General features: G+C 44.9%; 1 protein-coding gene across 37 annotated transcripts in view; it reads left to right on the top strand.

The window, feature by feature from the left end:
* Positions 1 to 13,161, top strand: part of LOC141739324 (poly(rC)-binding protein 3-like) — a 539,898-nt gene that overhangs the window by 508,279 nt on the left and 18,458 nt on the right. For 32 of the 37 annotated variants that reach the window (XM_074576357.1, XM_074576359.1, XM_074576355.1 and 29 more), the window contains 2 exons: positions 1,211 to 1,263; positions 10,419 to 10,588. In XM_074576357.1, the coding sequence (XP_074432458.1) occupies positions 1,211 to 1,263; positions 10,419 to 10,588 (223 nt within the window). Of the gene's footprint in view, positions 1 to 1,210; positions 1,264 to 10,418; positions 10,589 to 11,881; positions 12,493 to 13,161 lie in introns of those variants that run through there. The other 5 variants (XM_074576377.1, XM_074576378.1, XM_074576379.1 and 2 more) reach the window with 3 other exon arrangements.

Raw genomic sequence — 13,161 nt, forward strand, 5'->3', positions numbered from 1 at the left:
AGAGTGAGAAGTCAGTTAACCCTGCAATAAATTGTTTTTCCTGTACTTCACTACATACATACTTGGCATCTAAAAACTTCACAAAACAGAAGTACATATGTACTGGTACATGCTGCGTATGGCAAATAACATTTTATCACATACATCAAATTCTGTGAGCAACTTGATTGTTTCATATTCAATGTAAAATAAGGATATGCAGCTCTTAATGGAATGTCAACATAAGTAAAATGTAGGTGAGTCACTTTTTTCTAAGAGTATTTCTTTTCCGTCTTTTCTAGTTGGAAATGAGAATTTTTGGCGTGTCTTTACAGCTAATAATAATAATAATAATAATAAACACCAAAAAAAGAGAAAAGGAGAGAAAGAGAAATGACATCCAAAATATGCTTTTGTTTCTTCATGATGTATCTGATAAAATATCTACAAATAATACTAAATTGCCTTTCCTAGCTTTATATTTTCCTTATTCTTGTCATTAACATGCTGCTCCTTAATCTTTTCCTGGTTATATTTGTGAGATATACGTTTCTGTAATGTTACTGTGTGTTAGAGCAGTAATTCCATTTTTCCTGAGCATTTTCCTTTTGTCCACCCAATTTAAAAACAAATGTATGCAGCTTAGAGTATTTTGTACATTCCCCCTCAAAAATTACCCTTCCCGACATTTCTTCAGCAGCTAATCCCACATATAATTTCCAAATTTTCCTAGGTTAATTTTCTCATCCTTATTTTAATTTATTAATTTTTCGTATTGATGTGTTTTGTTCTGCTAATTGTTCGTTTGACTTCCACTTTCATTTTCCGTATTGTAGAACTCCTGATAGACAGGTCAAATTTCAGCCATCCATTAATTCCTCAATTGATGTGTTTAGAACAAACTTCAGAGACTATTTTTAGGGGAAACCCTTCATTTTCTAGAAGCTTTTTATGACCTTGTGGAATCTCATGTGACATTTGTTGCTTTGGTGGGTTAAAGGTTAATTAAAATACGACTCATTTAAAATTAGTCCAGCCCTCTGAGTTTTGCATCTCTTGCTTTCTTTTCTGTTTCGCTAGCAGTTCTCGATTTTTCTTTGCTCCTTTCTCTTTTTTTTAAATTTTTTTTTCTCCTTCTTTCTGTATGTTTCCTTCTTTAAAATATCATTTGTTGTGTCTTGCCCTTCGTGCAAACAACCGGCGTAACATTTTCCCTCTGTCCCCTGAATAGGACTGGATGCCACTACTCCAACCAGTTCCCATGAACTTACTATTCCCAATGATGTAAGTGGACCAATAGTCAGTATCACTTTCTCTTCTCTTGCTCCTCTGCCACCGGAGGGGGGGGCAAACCTCTCATCTTTGCCTGATTTGGGAACACTCGTCCCCACAATAAACCTGTACGGCATTTAGCCTGTTGGGGAAGGGGGTGTTAGGGGTTGTAGAAACGCTGGAGAGAAGCAGCAGAAGTGACCGGCCCCTCTCGTGTCGGGTCTCCAGCGTTGCTGGGTTAGTTGCACGCCGGTGCCGGTGCCGTGGTGCTTCACCGGCTTCATTAAAGCCTGGGTGCCCGCTGCTTATGGTGGAATTAGATCGGTAATTGAGATTCATCTGTCGGGGGGCGCTAGCAGGTGCGGTCTCAGCAGAACGGTTAAATAGGGGGGGAAACCGTGCAGCCCCTCGTGCTGTGTGTTGGGTTGGAGTCCTCCACGCCAGCGGGGTGGAGAGCCTGCACCGCAGTGGCTTGTGCCATGCTGGTCTCCCCCCCACTTATCCCAGACTGCATTTTTTTTCTGAGCAAAAAAAGCTACTTCGGTTATGTAAAAGTGCGATATAAGGGTTTGTTTGAAAAACCAAGGGCTAAAAACATTCCTGCTCCAGCAACTCTGGACCAGCTGTGATCAACAGACCCGGTCGCCATGAGCAATATGGTGCTGAATCTTAAAACAGCTACTGAAAATCCCCAACTGATACGCTGTGTGTCATATAAGAATGCCTTCCCGTTTTATTCACTTTCATTGCAAATGGTTTTTTTTTTTTTCATTACAAATGAGTCACTTGGAAAATGGAAGATTTCCCCTCCAGTAAAAAAAGCTTTCAAGCATGAGTGGGATCACAAATAGCAATTATATTACTTAAGAGATACTTACAATATTGTGTAAGCCCTATTAAACTCAGTGGCAATGATTTACAGTAAAAAAAAAACCAACAGAATAACAAAGAAGCTAAGGTAAATCTTTTATGAGTGCAGTGATTTCGTAAGCTGTCTGTTACTTAAAAGACATCCTGCTGATTTGTCAGTACCTGCTTTATAACCCAATTTATTGTACGTGGAGAATTTTATGGGAGCACCGTATCTGTCCTTACAGTGCAAGTTTTTTAATCTCACTTTCAGGCAGATGTTGTTCTTGCCGTCAGTGATATAAACCCAAGGTCACTCTTCTGGCTTCACTTCTTTCAGGGCTCATAGCAGAGAAAGAGAAGGAGAAAGGTGGCCTTGTGTCCTGTGGTGCAATAGAAAATTTTAAAAAACCCATCAGTGTCTCATCTAGGAGGGATGAAATGCCCCAGCTCAGCGCTACCCTCTGAGAAGCAAACACGCACCCACGCACTGTTTCCAGCAGGAGGTTTTTCTGGCTACACAGTGCTGTCCTTGCTAAAGGAGCAAAACCAAGGCCAAAATGGGGCTGGGCTGAGCAACAGCCCACAGGGGCTCGACAGATGGTGGAAGGGAGTTCTGGTGTTCCGGCGGTGTCAAGGTGTGCATTAAAGGACCGAAAGCCCTTAGTGCTGCCCACGTGTGTGTGCGTGTGTGTGTGCGCAGCGGGGAGGAAGGGCTCTCGTGTCCCGTCGGGCATTGGGGTGGCTTGGGAATTTTGCAAGGGAGGGAAACTCTTTCCCCGTGCGTCTCCCAGAGGCGTTTGCTCCGCCTGTGCCCCAGGCTGTCGGCAGCACCTCGCCAGGCTACCCTCCGGCTGCAGCCGCCCCATCGCCGCTCCGGGATAGAAGGGAGGAAAGGAGGGAGATGGAGGGAGACGGGGCAGAGAGGGCGCCGGGTGAGGAGGCACCAGCGCCCGTGTTTCGTGTGTGCCCTATTCATCGGATGCCGCGCGCGGGGGGAGGTCAGGGCGGGAGAGGCAACAGCGGTTGTGCGGCAAACCCTGCGTTGGTTTTTTGACTTCGCTTTCCCGGTAAGCATCTCCTAGTCCCGGCTTTGACAGACGGTCAGTCAGTGCGGCGCAGTGATTATATGCCTGGTTGAAGGAGAAGGATGCTGCAGGCCCTGGCACGGGGCTGTGGCAACAGCCCAAAGCTGCAAGTGGCCAGTCCCCTGCCTGCCCCGACTCCAGGGATCCCCTATACTGCATCAGTCCTGCGGATTTCTCGTCATATATAGTTATGCGTGCAAAAGTCCAGCACGCATGAGAAGAACGTGAGACTTGCAAATATCTAGACGCTCTTCAGCTACCAGAGAAGTCCATGTATTACTTGCATGTGTGCTACACATTTTTAAAAAACAAGAGAATGAGAAGCACAAAAAGCCAAAGCCTCAGTAAGAATCTGATGGAGCAAAAACAGGTATAAAGAGAATAAGAAGCTCAGACTTTAGCCCAGTCTACAGAAAGTAGATTTTAATAGCCATTTACAATTTGCATAGCTTCGTATTAAAAAAAAAATTCCTCACTCTCTGTGGCATTAAGGCAGTAACAGATATTATTAATAATTAGCTGCTTTCTTCATACAGTGTGCTGATAATTGCAACTAACCTGTTGCTCAACAAGAAAGAGATAACAAAGAAATGCGTTTTGCAGAAAGCTGTTTTCCATGTGTAAAAAGCCCAGGCTTCCTCTCCAAATGGTAAATTCAGAAGATTTGCCTTTCTAGGTTTTGTTATAACTTCTGGGTATCCCCAAAAAGAGAACAGAGGGCACATTTCTCCAAGTCCCTTCCAGAAGTCACTTTAATCCTTATCTAGTATCTCCTTTTCTTCATCAAAACCTCTTCTAGGGGCATGTGTTCGCCTTTCTTTCCTTGCTGGGATCTTGTCTGGCCTCCCACTGCTGCCTAAGTTCCACAATGGAAGTACATTTCACACAAATCCCAGAATAAAGTGGCATAACAGTGACAGGTACAGAAGGGAACGGAAGGGATGGTATCCCTGGGTGTAGCTGGTTGGGCACAGATAACACATTTTAAGATTTTGTGATCCAGTCCCCCAAAATAGCCATTGAGACTAAAGGAACAAATGAATAATACAAAAAAAAATCTGTCTCATTAAAAATTATGTATATTTTGCATATATGTGGAAGAGACAGGCAGAGGCAAGTAGCAGAAAAACAACTTCCCCCTCAGAAAACACCAAGAACGTTTTAAGGAAGCTATAAATCTGATCGATACTCCATAGAAAAAATCCAACCAAGCTGGAAATGTAACTGAAAAACTGCCTTTATTTCCCCCTGGAGCCAGAAGTACTTCCCTGCAAATGATGGAGAGGGACCCACATGTGGAAAATGCTCTAGGAGCCGCCCACAGTGAAATCCAACGTTGTCTCTACGTGATGCTCCAAGGAGGTCCGCATGGCACTGACTCTTCCCCCGATGGTCATTGAGGAGACTGAGCTCTCTCATCTTTGCAGATCCCCAGTCCATCGCCTGGGAGGGTGGAGAAATGGCATAAGCCCTTAAGGAGAAGATTAGGGCAGCGTCTGACCCTAGCTGTGACTTCCAGCAAAGCCACCCGCCACCTACACGTTACAGGAAAAGTGCACCTCACCTTCCCTACAGCCCCAGATCGGGAAATCCCTCTTCCAGAAAAGCCCTGAGAACAAGTGCCGTGTTCTTATGAAACTAAGCTGCTGGCTAAGTTCATCCCCGGCTCACAAACTTTCCGGTTGAATGAGGTGGTTTAAAAGCAATGGTTAGGTGAAGATTTAGTAATCCACATAAGACGTGCTGGGAAAGGTCCTGCAGCAGTGTAAGTGAAAGCACTTCTGCTGAAGGTAAGGACCTGTGGATTCAACCTCAATAAATTTACCTTTCTGCTGAGAGCCTCCCATCTAATAATAATGCCCAAAGTAAAAATACAGAATTAAGCCGATTCTGCCAACTAGACGTGTTTAAGGAGGTGTGTTGTCAAAAAAGTAGGTTTTAATACTTTTGATATGTTTGAACATGGCCTGATTTCTGTCTTCCCTTAATCTAAGAAAATGGCGATTGATTCCTCAAGTCGACCTGTCAGGATGAGGTCGAGAATCAGCAGAAAGATTGCACCATCTTAATATCAGAAGCAAAGTGAGACCTTTGGTGGAAGAAGGCACTTTTGAGCATGAAAAGTAATTTCCCCGAGAACCACTTATTGCTCACGTTAGGGAACAGGATGGGAACTGATGTTGGGCCCTCAATAAATTGAAATGCGCGTAAATCTGCAGTCTCATTTGGGCTACAAAACAAGTCACGAAGGCTCATTTCTGAAAATATTTTCTCAGTTTTCTGTATGCCTTCTTGCAAAGCATCTGAAGTCATTATAGCCCAGATTTTGCATTATCTTGGCAAGGACGCCGAAGTTAATTATTATTACTGGGTTTTAAGAGGCACAGAGTATTTAAGCATCTCCCTGCAGTAAGTCTGATTATTTCTCCCTGCAGAGTACTCTGCCCCAGCATTTCTGACTAAAAAAAAGGCAAACTAACCCAAACATGGAACTAAGAAAGCCCGTATCTTTATACAAAGAGATTGAAAAGTCTCCTTCATGATGAGCAGCTGCTTGCTCAACTAATGCAGAGGCTTTGCTAAAGCCGATGGACTTGCTGCGGGTTGGCAGCGGGGAACCCAGGAGAACCACGGGTACCTGTGGACAGGTATGGTCAGACCCTCTGCTCCGGACAGCAGGTACCAAATTGCAGAGGCTACTTCCTTGGCCCTTTTTACCAGGACTACATTCGCTATAAGAAAGGAATCTGGATTTTTTTACTAGTTTTTAAAAAGAAAGTGAGCTCCGTGCCGCTTTCTGTGAGGAGCAGTACTCTGCAGCACTGGGCTTGGATAGTAAACCAAAAGCCAAACATCTGATTACTCCCTGTGCTGCCCAGAAGTGATGCAGTGTGATGGACCTAGAGGAACAAACCTGTAGGAAACACCCAGCAGAAAGCTGTTCTATTAGTCTTGATCAGTGGCTTTAGCGCTGTAGGAAAAAAAAATATATATATATTTAGCATTATGGGGAAGGAAAAAAGTGGAAGAGAGGGACCTGAACCAGACATGGCACAGCATATTCAGAGAAACTGTCAGCATCAAGAGTTTAGGGCGGGAGCAGTCACAGTGCGCCTTCCAGTCCCAGCCTTTAAGAGTCCAGGTTCCCGATTCAATCCTGTTTGCATTGGTACCAGCCGAACTTTACTGAAGGACAGAGTAAAATCAGAAAAAGGCAAAAAGCAGGATCCACGTTTCAGGGTTGGCTGGTTTGGAGTTTTTTTGTCATGAGGAGAAATGAGGTACACTGAGGTCGGGGAAGGCAGGTCGGCGGCGGTGTAGAGAGAGTGAAAAGAGAGTAGGTTTTCCCTGGTGCTCACAGTCCAAGAAGGAGGGGACGTCAGCTGAAATTTTGAGGTGTACGGGCAAATGGTGATAACACATACCACAGGGGCAAGCTCTGCAAGTCATTGCTATGGCCCTTCGTGGCCAGCAGCAGGAGAAACGGGTTCAAAAAGAAATTGTCAGACACGTGGACTATTGAACATAAAGGCAGAGGTACCAGCCACTGCTCAGATAGTCTGTAAGCCTTAGGTGGGAATTTGAGATACCAGTGGAAACTTTGTTTTATTCTTCACACGGGTTTCGTCCTTGTTTTTGTAAGCGTGTGCTGCTGCTGCGGTGCTCATCTGATCTGAGCTGTTCCACTCAAGTCTTGAGAGAATTAAAATATATACGCATATACATACACAGATTATGTGTGTGTGTTTGTATGTACATATGTGTATATTATATATACTATACATATATATATTTTTATAGTGTATGTATTATACTACAGTGTGTAGTAGGCTTGGTATAGTCTCCAGTAGGTTTGCCCCTCTCTCACACGGGCCAGCTTTATCACTTGTTCTCGGGAGGATTTCCTCTTGATTTATTCCGTAAGTGAGAGTAAGGCTCACTGCACGTTGAGCAAGCAGGTGAGCATCATAAGTAATGCAGCACCTGAAGTCCTTGAAAACAGCTATAAGTTTGCTGTCCTCCACATTCCCTAACTCCGTCTACTGAGCTTGGAAAAGCAGCGAGTCCGTGTCCGTGGAACACGCAGCATTGCATGCAAGGCAGCAGCTTTCAAAGTTTGGGGAAGCTTGCCTTTGTGGTGAGGGACTTTCGTGGGAGTGAATTACACACAGCCTGCCAAATCCTGTGAACTACAGAAGGACAGGGGGGCAGCTGACAGCATTAGAAAGGTCAGCCTTGAAAAGAGATAGGTGTTTGGATGCAATTTGACGTGGCTTCATCTCAAAGTAAGGCGGGACAACTGTTTTTACGTAAAAGCAAATGTCCGTGGCCTGATAGATCAAAGCTCTGTAGCTGAAAACCAGTCCCTTGAACTTCTCCCAGAACCCATCAGCTCTAGAATATTCAGTCACCGCACAAATTTCAGCATAAGTAATACGTAATGGGAAAGACACCCCAGAGCCCAAGCACCCCAGCACTGCTGTCCTCCCTGCATGGCAAATGGGGAGGTGTATTCCGTGTGAGCTGCAGGTCATACCATGGCTTGCAGAGCATGTTCAAGCAGCCCATTGTCACACAGCAACAAAGGATGACTTTGGAGAGCTTCAGACCAAAGGCCACTGAACCCCTCTTCCAGATGCTTGTATCACCAATATCCTTAACTGGTCTGGACTGAATCCTCGCTACCTAACTCAAAGTCAGCTAGGAGATGGCAAATTCTTTGTACTGACCCACCCAGGTTACAAGCCTCGTTGGAAGACCACCAGCACATACGGGTGGCAGCCTCCTGAGTGACCCAGCAGGTGCCTTCTGAGAACTGGTGAGCCAGACGTGTAGGACTATGTCTCAGAACATGCCTGAAGAACCAGTGCTCCCCTGCAGTTCCTCTGCTTTGGATGCCACAATGACACCCACACCTGTGAACTGGACTGCTTGAAATTCTTCTAACAACTAATATATTTTTATATATTTTTACATGCGTTTTACACCAAGTGACTTTATCAGATTTCCCCTTCTGCTTTTGACAGACTGAGGGATGTGTGCATTCTCCGTTTTCCTGTTGACACTTAGGACATAATTATTAAAGCAACCAGGAGCATATTCAGATCTGCACATTGGGTGAGGAACACATCAGAGGAATCTGAAGACATGACAGGCACCAGCTGCTTTACAGAACCTAAATCCTGATCACTGCTTCATAAGATCATTAGCAACAGACAGATTCTTGACCAGTCACTTCAGGATCATCATCCCAAAAATGATTAGACACTGGTTGTGGCGGAAGGAAATACTGGCAGCTTCCACTTCTGGTGGCCGTTTCGAGCCACTCTGCTTTCAGGGGCAACAACTCTGGCAAGCGGTCAAGTAAAGATGACCCAAGGTTTTTCCCTGCCCTGTGCACCATTCTGCTTCTGCAGTAGTGAACACTTCTGACCAGATTTGGGTAAATTATAGCTACAGCATGGCGTGCAAGTGATTCACAGGATCAAAATTATGGAAGTCCATCACCAGGTTTTAACGTATAAGAGTGGATCTTGTGCTGCCAGCTTTGCTGTACAAGATGCTCTGGTAGGACTGCCTTTGCGTTCCTCACACTGATGGCACACGCGGATAAAAACCAAACCCCAGCACTGTCTGGCTCTGGTGCTACCACCTGTGCTCTGGGCGCTCTTCTCTCCTGCTTCACCTTCACTACCTGCGGACCGTAGAGGCCAGGGAGACAGAGGTGTAGGAAGCAGATCCTTAGGGATCCCTGTGCTGCTGTCAGCTGGTGTATGCAGGCATGTTCGTGTGCGCAGAGACAGGCTGGAGGCTTCCTGGTGAAGGCCACATAGGTCCTCTGCACTGGCAGGTGCGATCACACTCTAAGACAGGTCCTCAGGATAAGGCCAGGGAGATCAGCAAAGCTCTCCTGCTGGAACAGGATGGGAAATCCTGTGTGTGTTTCCTGAAACCCCACTTTTCCCCATCGTGGGTGCTTCTCTTGCGCTTGGTCTCTGTTTTGGCTACCTGGGTACCCGCTTTGGCTTTCTGCTTGTCCCTGAGCATGAAGCAAGGATTACGTTGGGGGCTTTTTCTTCTTTTGATAAAATGTCTGGACAATGTGAATCTGTGTCTGGCAAGATACTCCAAGTACTACAGTAAAGGGTACCTTTAGGGTACCAAGTACTCTGCATGAAGGGTAACACATCAGGGCCTGAAGCAGGGGGAAGGGTGGGAGGGGAATGCAGTCCCTGCATCTTGAGATGTCCTTCTGCCCAACTGGCGGCACTATCCCAGTGCCAACAGACCTGTAGAGCGAGGTTTCCATTTTCTACCCATCCTGGCCATCGCTGAGCTTCTCAGCACCCATCCTTCCTTAGCACAAAGCAAAAGTCCCCCTCCTCACCCTTACAGAGCCTAAAGTGGCTGGCTTGGTGCCCACTTGCTCTTTGGGGGGTCCCTGTGCCAGAGGAGCAGCACCCCGGCACAGCTCTCACACTCCCTCACCCCGGCTGCAGCGGTTACCTCTGCTGCCAGACAGTTTCTCGAGGTCTCGCCCACAGCTTCCAAAAGCTTGTGACTCCACCAAGAGCATTTAGACAATTGAAGATAACATCAGTGCAATTTTGCCAAACAAAATGAGAGGATCTAGGGGCACACACACACACCCCCACAACTCAGGCTCAGTTTTATTCATGAAATACGAGTTTTGGTAAGTTTCTGTAAAGGAACGCAGACAAATTTCAGTCTCTTCCTGCGCCCGCTTCTGCCAGCAGTTACACAGCTGTAAATCCCACTGACTTTAATAGCGCAGGACCTGGCCAGGCCACGACCAGGTGTGCCCGGGGAGGGCTAGGGCTGGTGGATGCACGGGCACAGCGGCGGCTTTGGATGGCCAGCCTGACTCCCAGCGGCTGTTCTCGGCTTCCTGCTGCCGCCACCGGCAAGTCAGGCTGGGCTGTGCTTTGTATTCGTCAGCACCGCGGCACACTGTCATTTTCTGCCGCGGAAGACGGCTAAATAATCTGATATCGAGTTGGTAACCATGTAGCAGCGAAACTCGATTGAGAGGCATATGACCACAGAGCCAATAGACCGCGCTAGCTGGTCCTTCCAAACAGCACAGCGAAAATCTTTTGTTCTGATATTGAGCTTTTCATAACCGCGTTTTTAGCAATACTACAGATTGCAGTTAAGTGGGTTTTGCTTGTGTCTGTGGCACTAATCTCAGTCTTTGTCCCGCTCCAGTTAATAGGCTGCATTATTGGCAGACAAGGCAGTAAGATAAATGAAATCAGGCAGATGTCAGGAGCGCAGATCAAGATTGCTAATGCCACAGAAGGCTCCGCAGAACGACAAGTTACAATCACAGGATCCCCTGCAAACATCAGCTTAGCACAGTACCTCATTAATGCAAGGTAAGTTTGCTTTGTAAGTGATAACGCTTCTGCAAGATTACTCTGTCTGCTCTCCGGCAAGTGTCTGTCCTGGATAGATCCAGAAAGTTGCTTCGCAGTGTCCATTTCGCATAGTGTTATTCAGTTCCTAATGATTTGTAAAGCCTGTATCGTTAGAAGCTGTGTTTGCTGTTGGTTTGTATGGAAAGGAGCTTAATCTGGTGCAATTCCAGGTACACGTTGAATGACAAAAGCTGAAAAATCTGAATAGTCACATTAGCATCCACCTAAAAAATATAGGCGGATAAATTAAATGAAATGACAATCATAAATTCTTTAGAAGAAAATACTTTTCACAGACCCATTTTACTGTCCTAAATGGCAAATATAGTGAAACAAATTGCAAAACAGATTTAATTTCCTAGCTGGAAATTGCCACTCAGAGTTGACATTAAACTGACATTTGGCTGCTAAAGAGGCACGGGATTTATTTTTTCGGAGACAGCATCACAAATTTGTAAAAAGCATCCCCTAATGAGCCGGGGTGAGGCTATCTGCCTCTCTGCTTCTCAGTGCCGGAATTAATGAAAGCGCTGGCTGTTTAGCTAAGCCATTGCGATGGCTTAAGTCTCTATCAGTTTTGATATGATTATTTAGAAAAATATGAAAATTGATACCACCTTTATCTGCAATTATCCTGAGATGGAAGTGCAGTGGATATAGTGCTGTCTCATAGGTCTACTTGCAAATGGGGGACCGAGGCAATATATTATGGGGAGGGGGAGTATCTATGTCTTCCATGCTTTTTTTTTTTTTCCTTTTCTTCAACCCCCCTCCCCCCCCCCAAAAAAAAATAAATACTGTGATATGAATCAAGCTTTGTGTTTAACTATGTTTGCTGTTAAGGTAGTAGAAAGTATGTGATTCGTGTGGGGTTGGCTGTAATCACAGCAGGTCTACAAGTCTTTTATGGTCCAGCCTCCCCTCCAGCCCAGTTCTGCAGTGCACCGCTGCAAGCCGCTGTAAATGCTTTAATGGAGGAAAAGGATGCTTGTGCAGCTCTGTGTTACAGCAAACAAAAATATTGCTCTTTTTTGTAATTCAGTTTGAAAGTAGTTTCCCAGGGAAGGATATATTGAGGGGTGGCGTCGTGAAGCCTATGATAAGCGGTTTCCAGAACCCTATAACGACCTGCAGCTCTTTTGATTTATATTCTTTGTAGCAAATATAAGTCAATTCCGTAAGCCCTGTAATCAAATAAAAATGTGTTCCCTCCTTTAACCCTTAAGGATATGTTCTTCTCTTGGTGTTCAGGGATTCCCCACACATCGAGACGAGAATAGACCCCTTCATTTTTAGTTGCACAAACACCATATGGCATGCACCTGGATCTCAGAAGATAACAATTTAAGATCTTCAAGACAGCTAAAGCATGCAAATAGAATAATGCACTTATTAATGGAGTTGCAGTGAGCTGCTCACCAGAGACAGAAACTCTAGTGAACAAACCTCTGTTTGACTCACTTTAGAAAAGCCTGTGAACTCTCACACTTCTGTTTATTACTGTTTAACGATTCTTTTGATGGAATGGGATATATATGAGGTCTTTTAACATACTTTTGCAAAGAAGAAAACTTCTCAGCAGTCATATACCACGGATACTCTATCTATACCCTGTGAAACCAGAAACAAAGTATTTTCTTCCTGTGGAATTTCTAGATAGAAGTCATTTGTTACCATCATCTACAATAAACCATCATATATTATTGTGTATCATGTGTTGAAACTGTATTTAGATCGAGTGGCTTCATTTGTAAATGAAGGCTCTTAAAGTAATGTATAATAAATTAAGCTCTAAGGTAACATAGGACATTAAGGTGGCTTTTTCATTTTAAAAAAGTGACACTGTTCCAGATTCCTCCTTTCATGAAGGAAATTCCTGTCCAGTTAGGTGCCACCCCAGCAGCAGGGCGAGTTCGCAGTCACACCGGAGGAAGAACTGAGAAACTGTCAGGCAAGAGGGAGGTGGGCTGTAGTTGGGTTGTAGGCGCTCGGGCAGGTTCCTGGGAGGCAGATCTGGGCTGCCTGTGCCCGCTGGGAGCCAATTTCAGTGTTTGTCAGTCCTAAACCTGCCCACGAGTACTGCCGTCTCTTTTAAAGATGTTGGCATGAAATAAACAGTGTTGGGGAAGAGCTGAGTGTAATACCTAGGCTGCCTAAGATACAGCCTGGTATGTCAAAGTAATAGTAAGAATAATGAAAAAAGCCATATAAGCATTCAGGGTAAGGTGGACTTTTTTTTATTTCCTCTCCCCCACAAGATCTGTCGTTCTCGTGGATTGGGTTTCCAGGGCCAGTGTTTCTGCATAAATCAGTGTCCCACAGCAGCATAGGATATAAGGAAAAAAATCTGTCCACTGTATTCCTGAAACGAACTGTGTATATCTTTAAACTATCCTTCAACCAAAGTTGCCATCTATAGAATAATTTATCAAGTTGGTTTAAGACTTTTATTGCAATCTGGTGTTGAATATGTAGATAATATACTCTAAATTATAGCTGTATAAATATATTGATATGGTATCAAGACAGAG

The sequence above is a fragment of the Larus michahellis genome, chromosome 2 (assembly GCF_964199755.1).
Source record: "Larus michahellis chromosome 2, bLarMic1.1, whole genome shotgun sequence".
NCBI classification, from domain to species: domain Eukaryota; kingdom Metazoa; phylum Chordata; class Aves; order Charadriiformes; family Laridae; genus Larus; species Larus michahellis.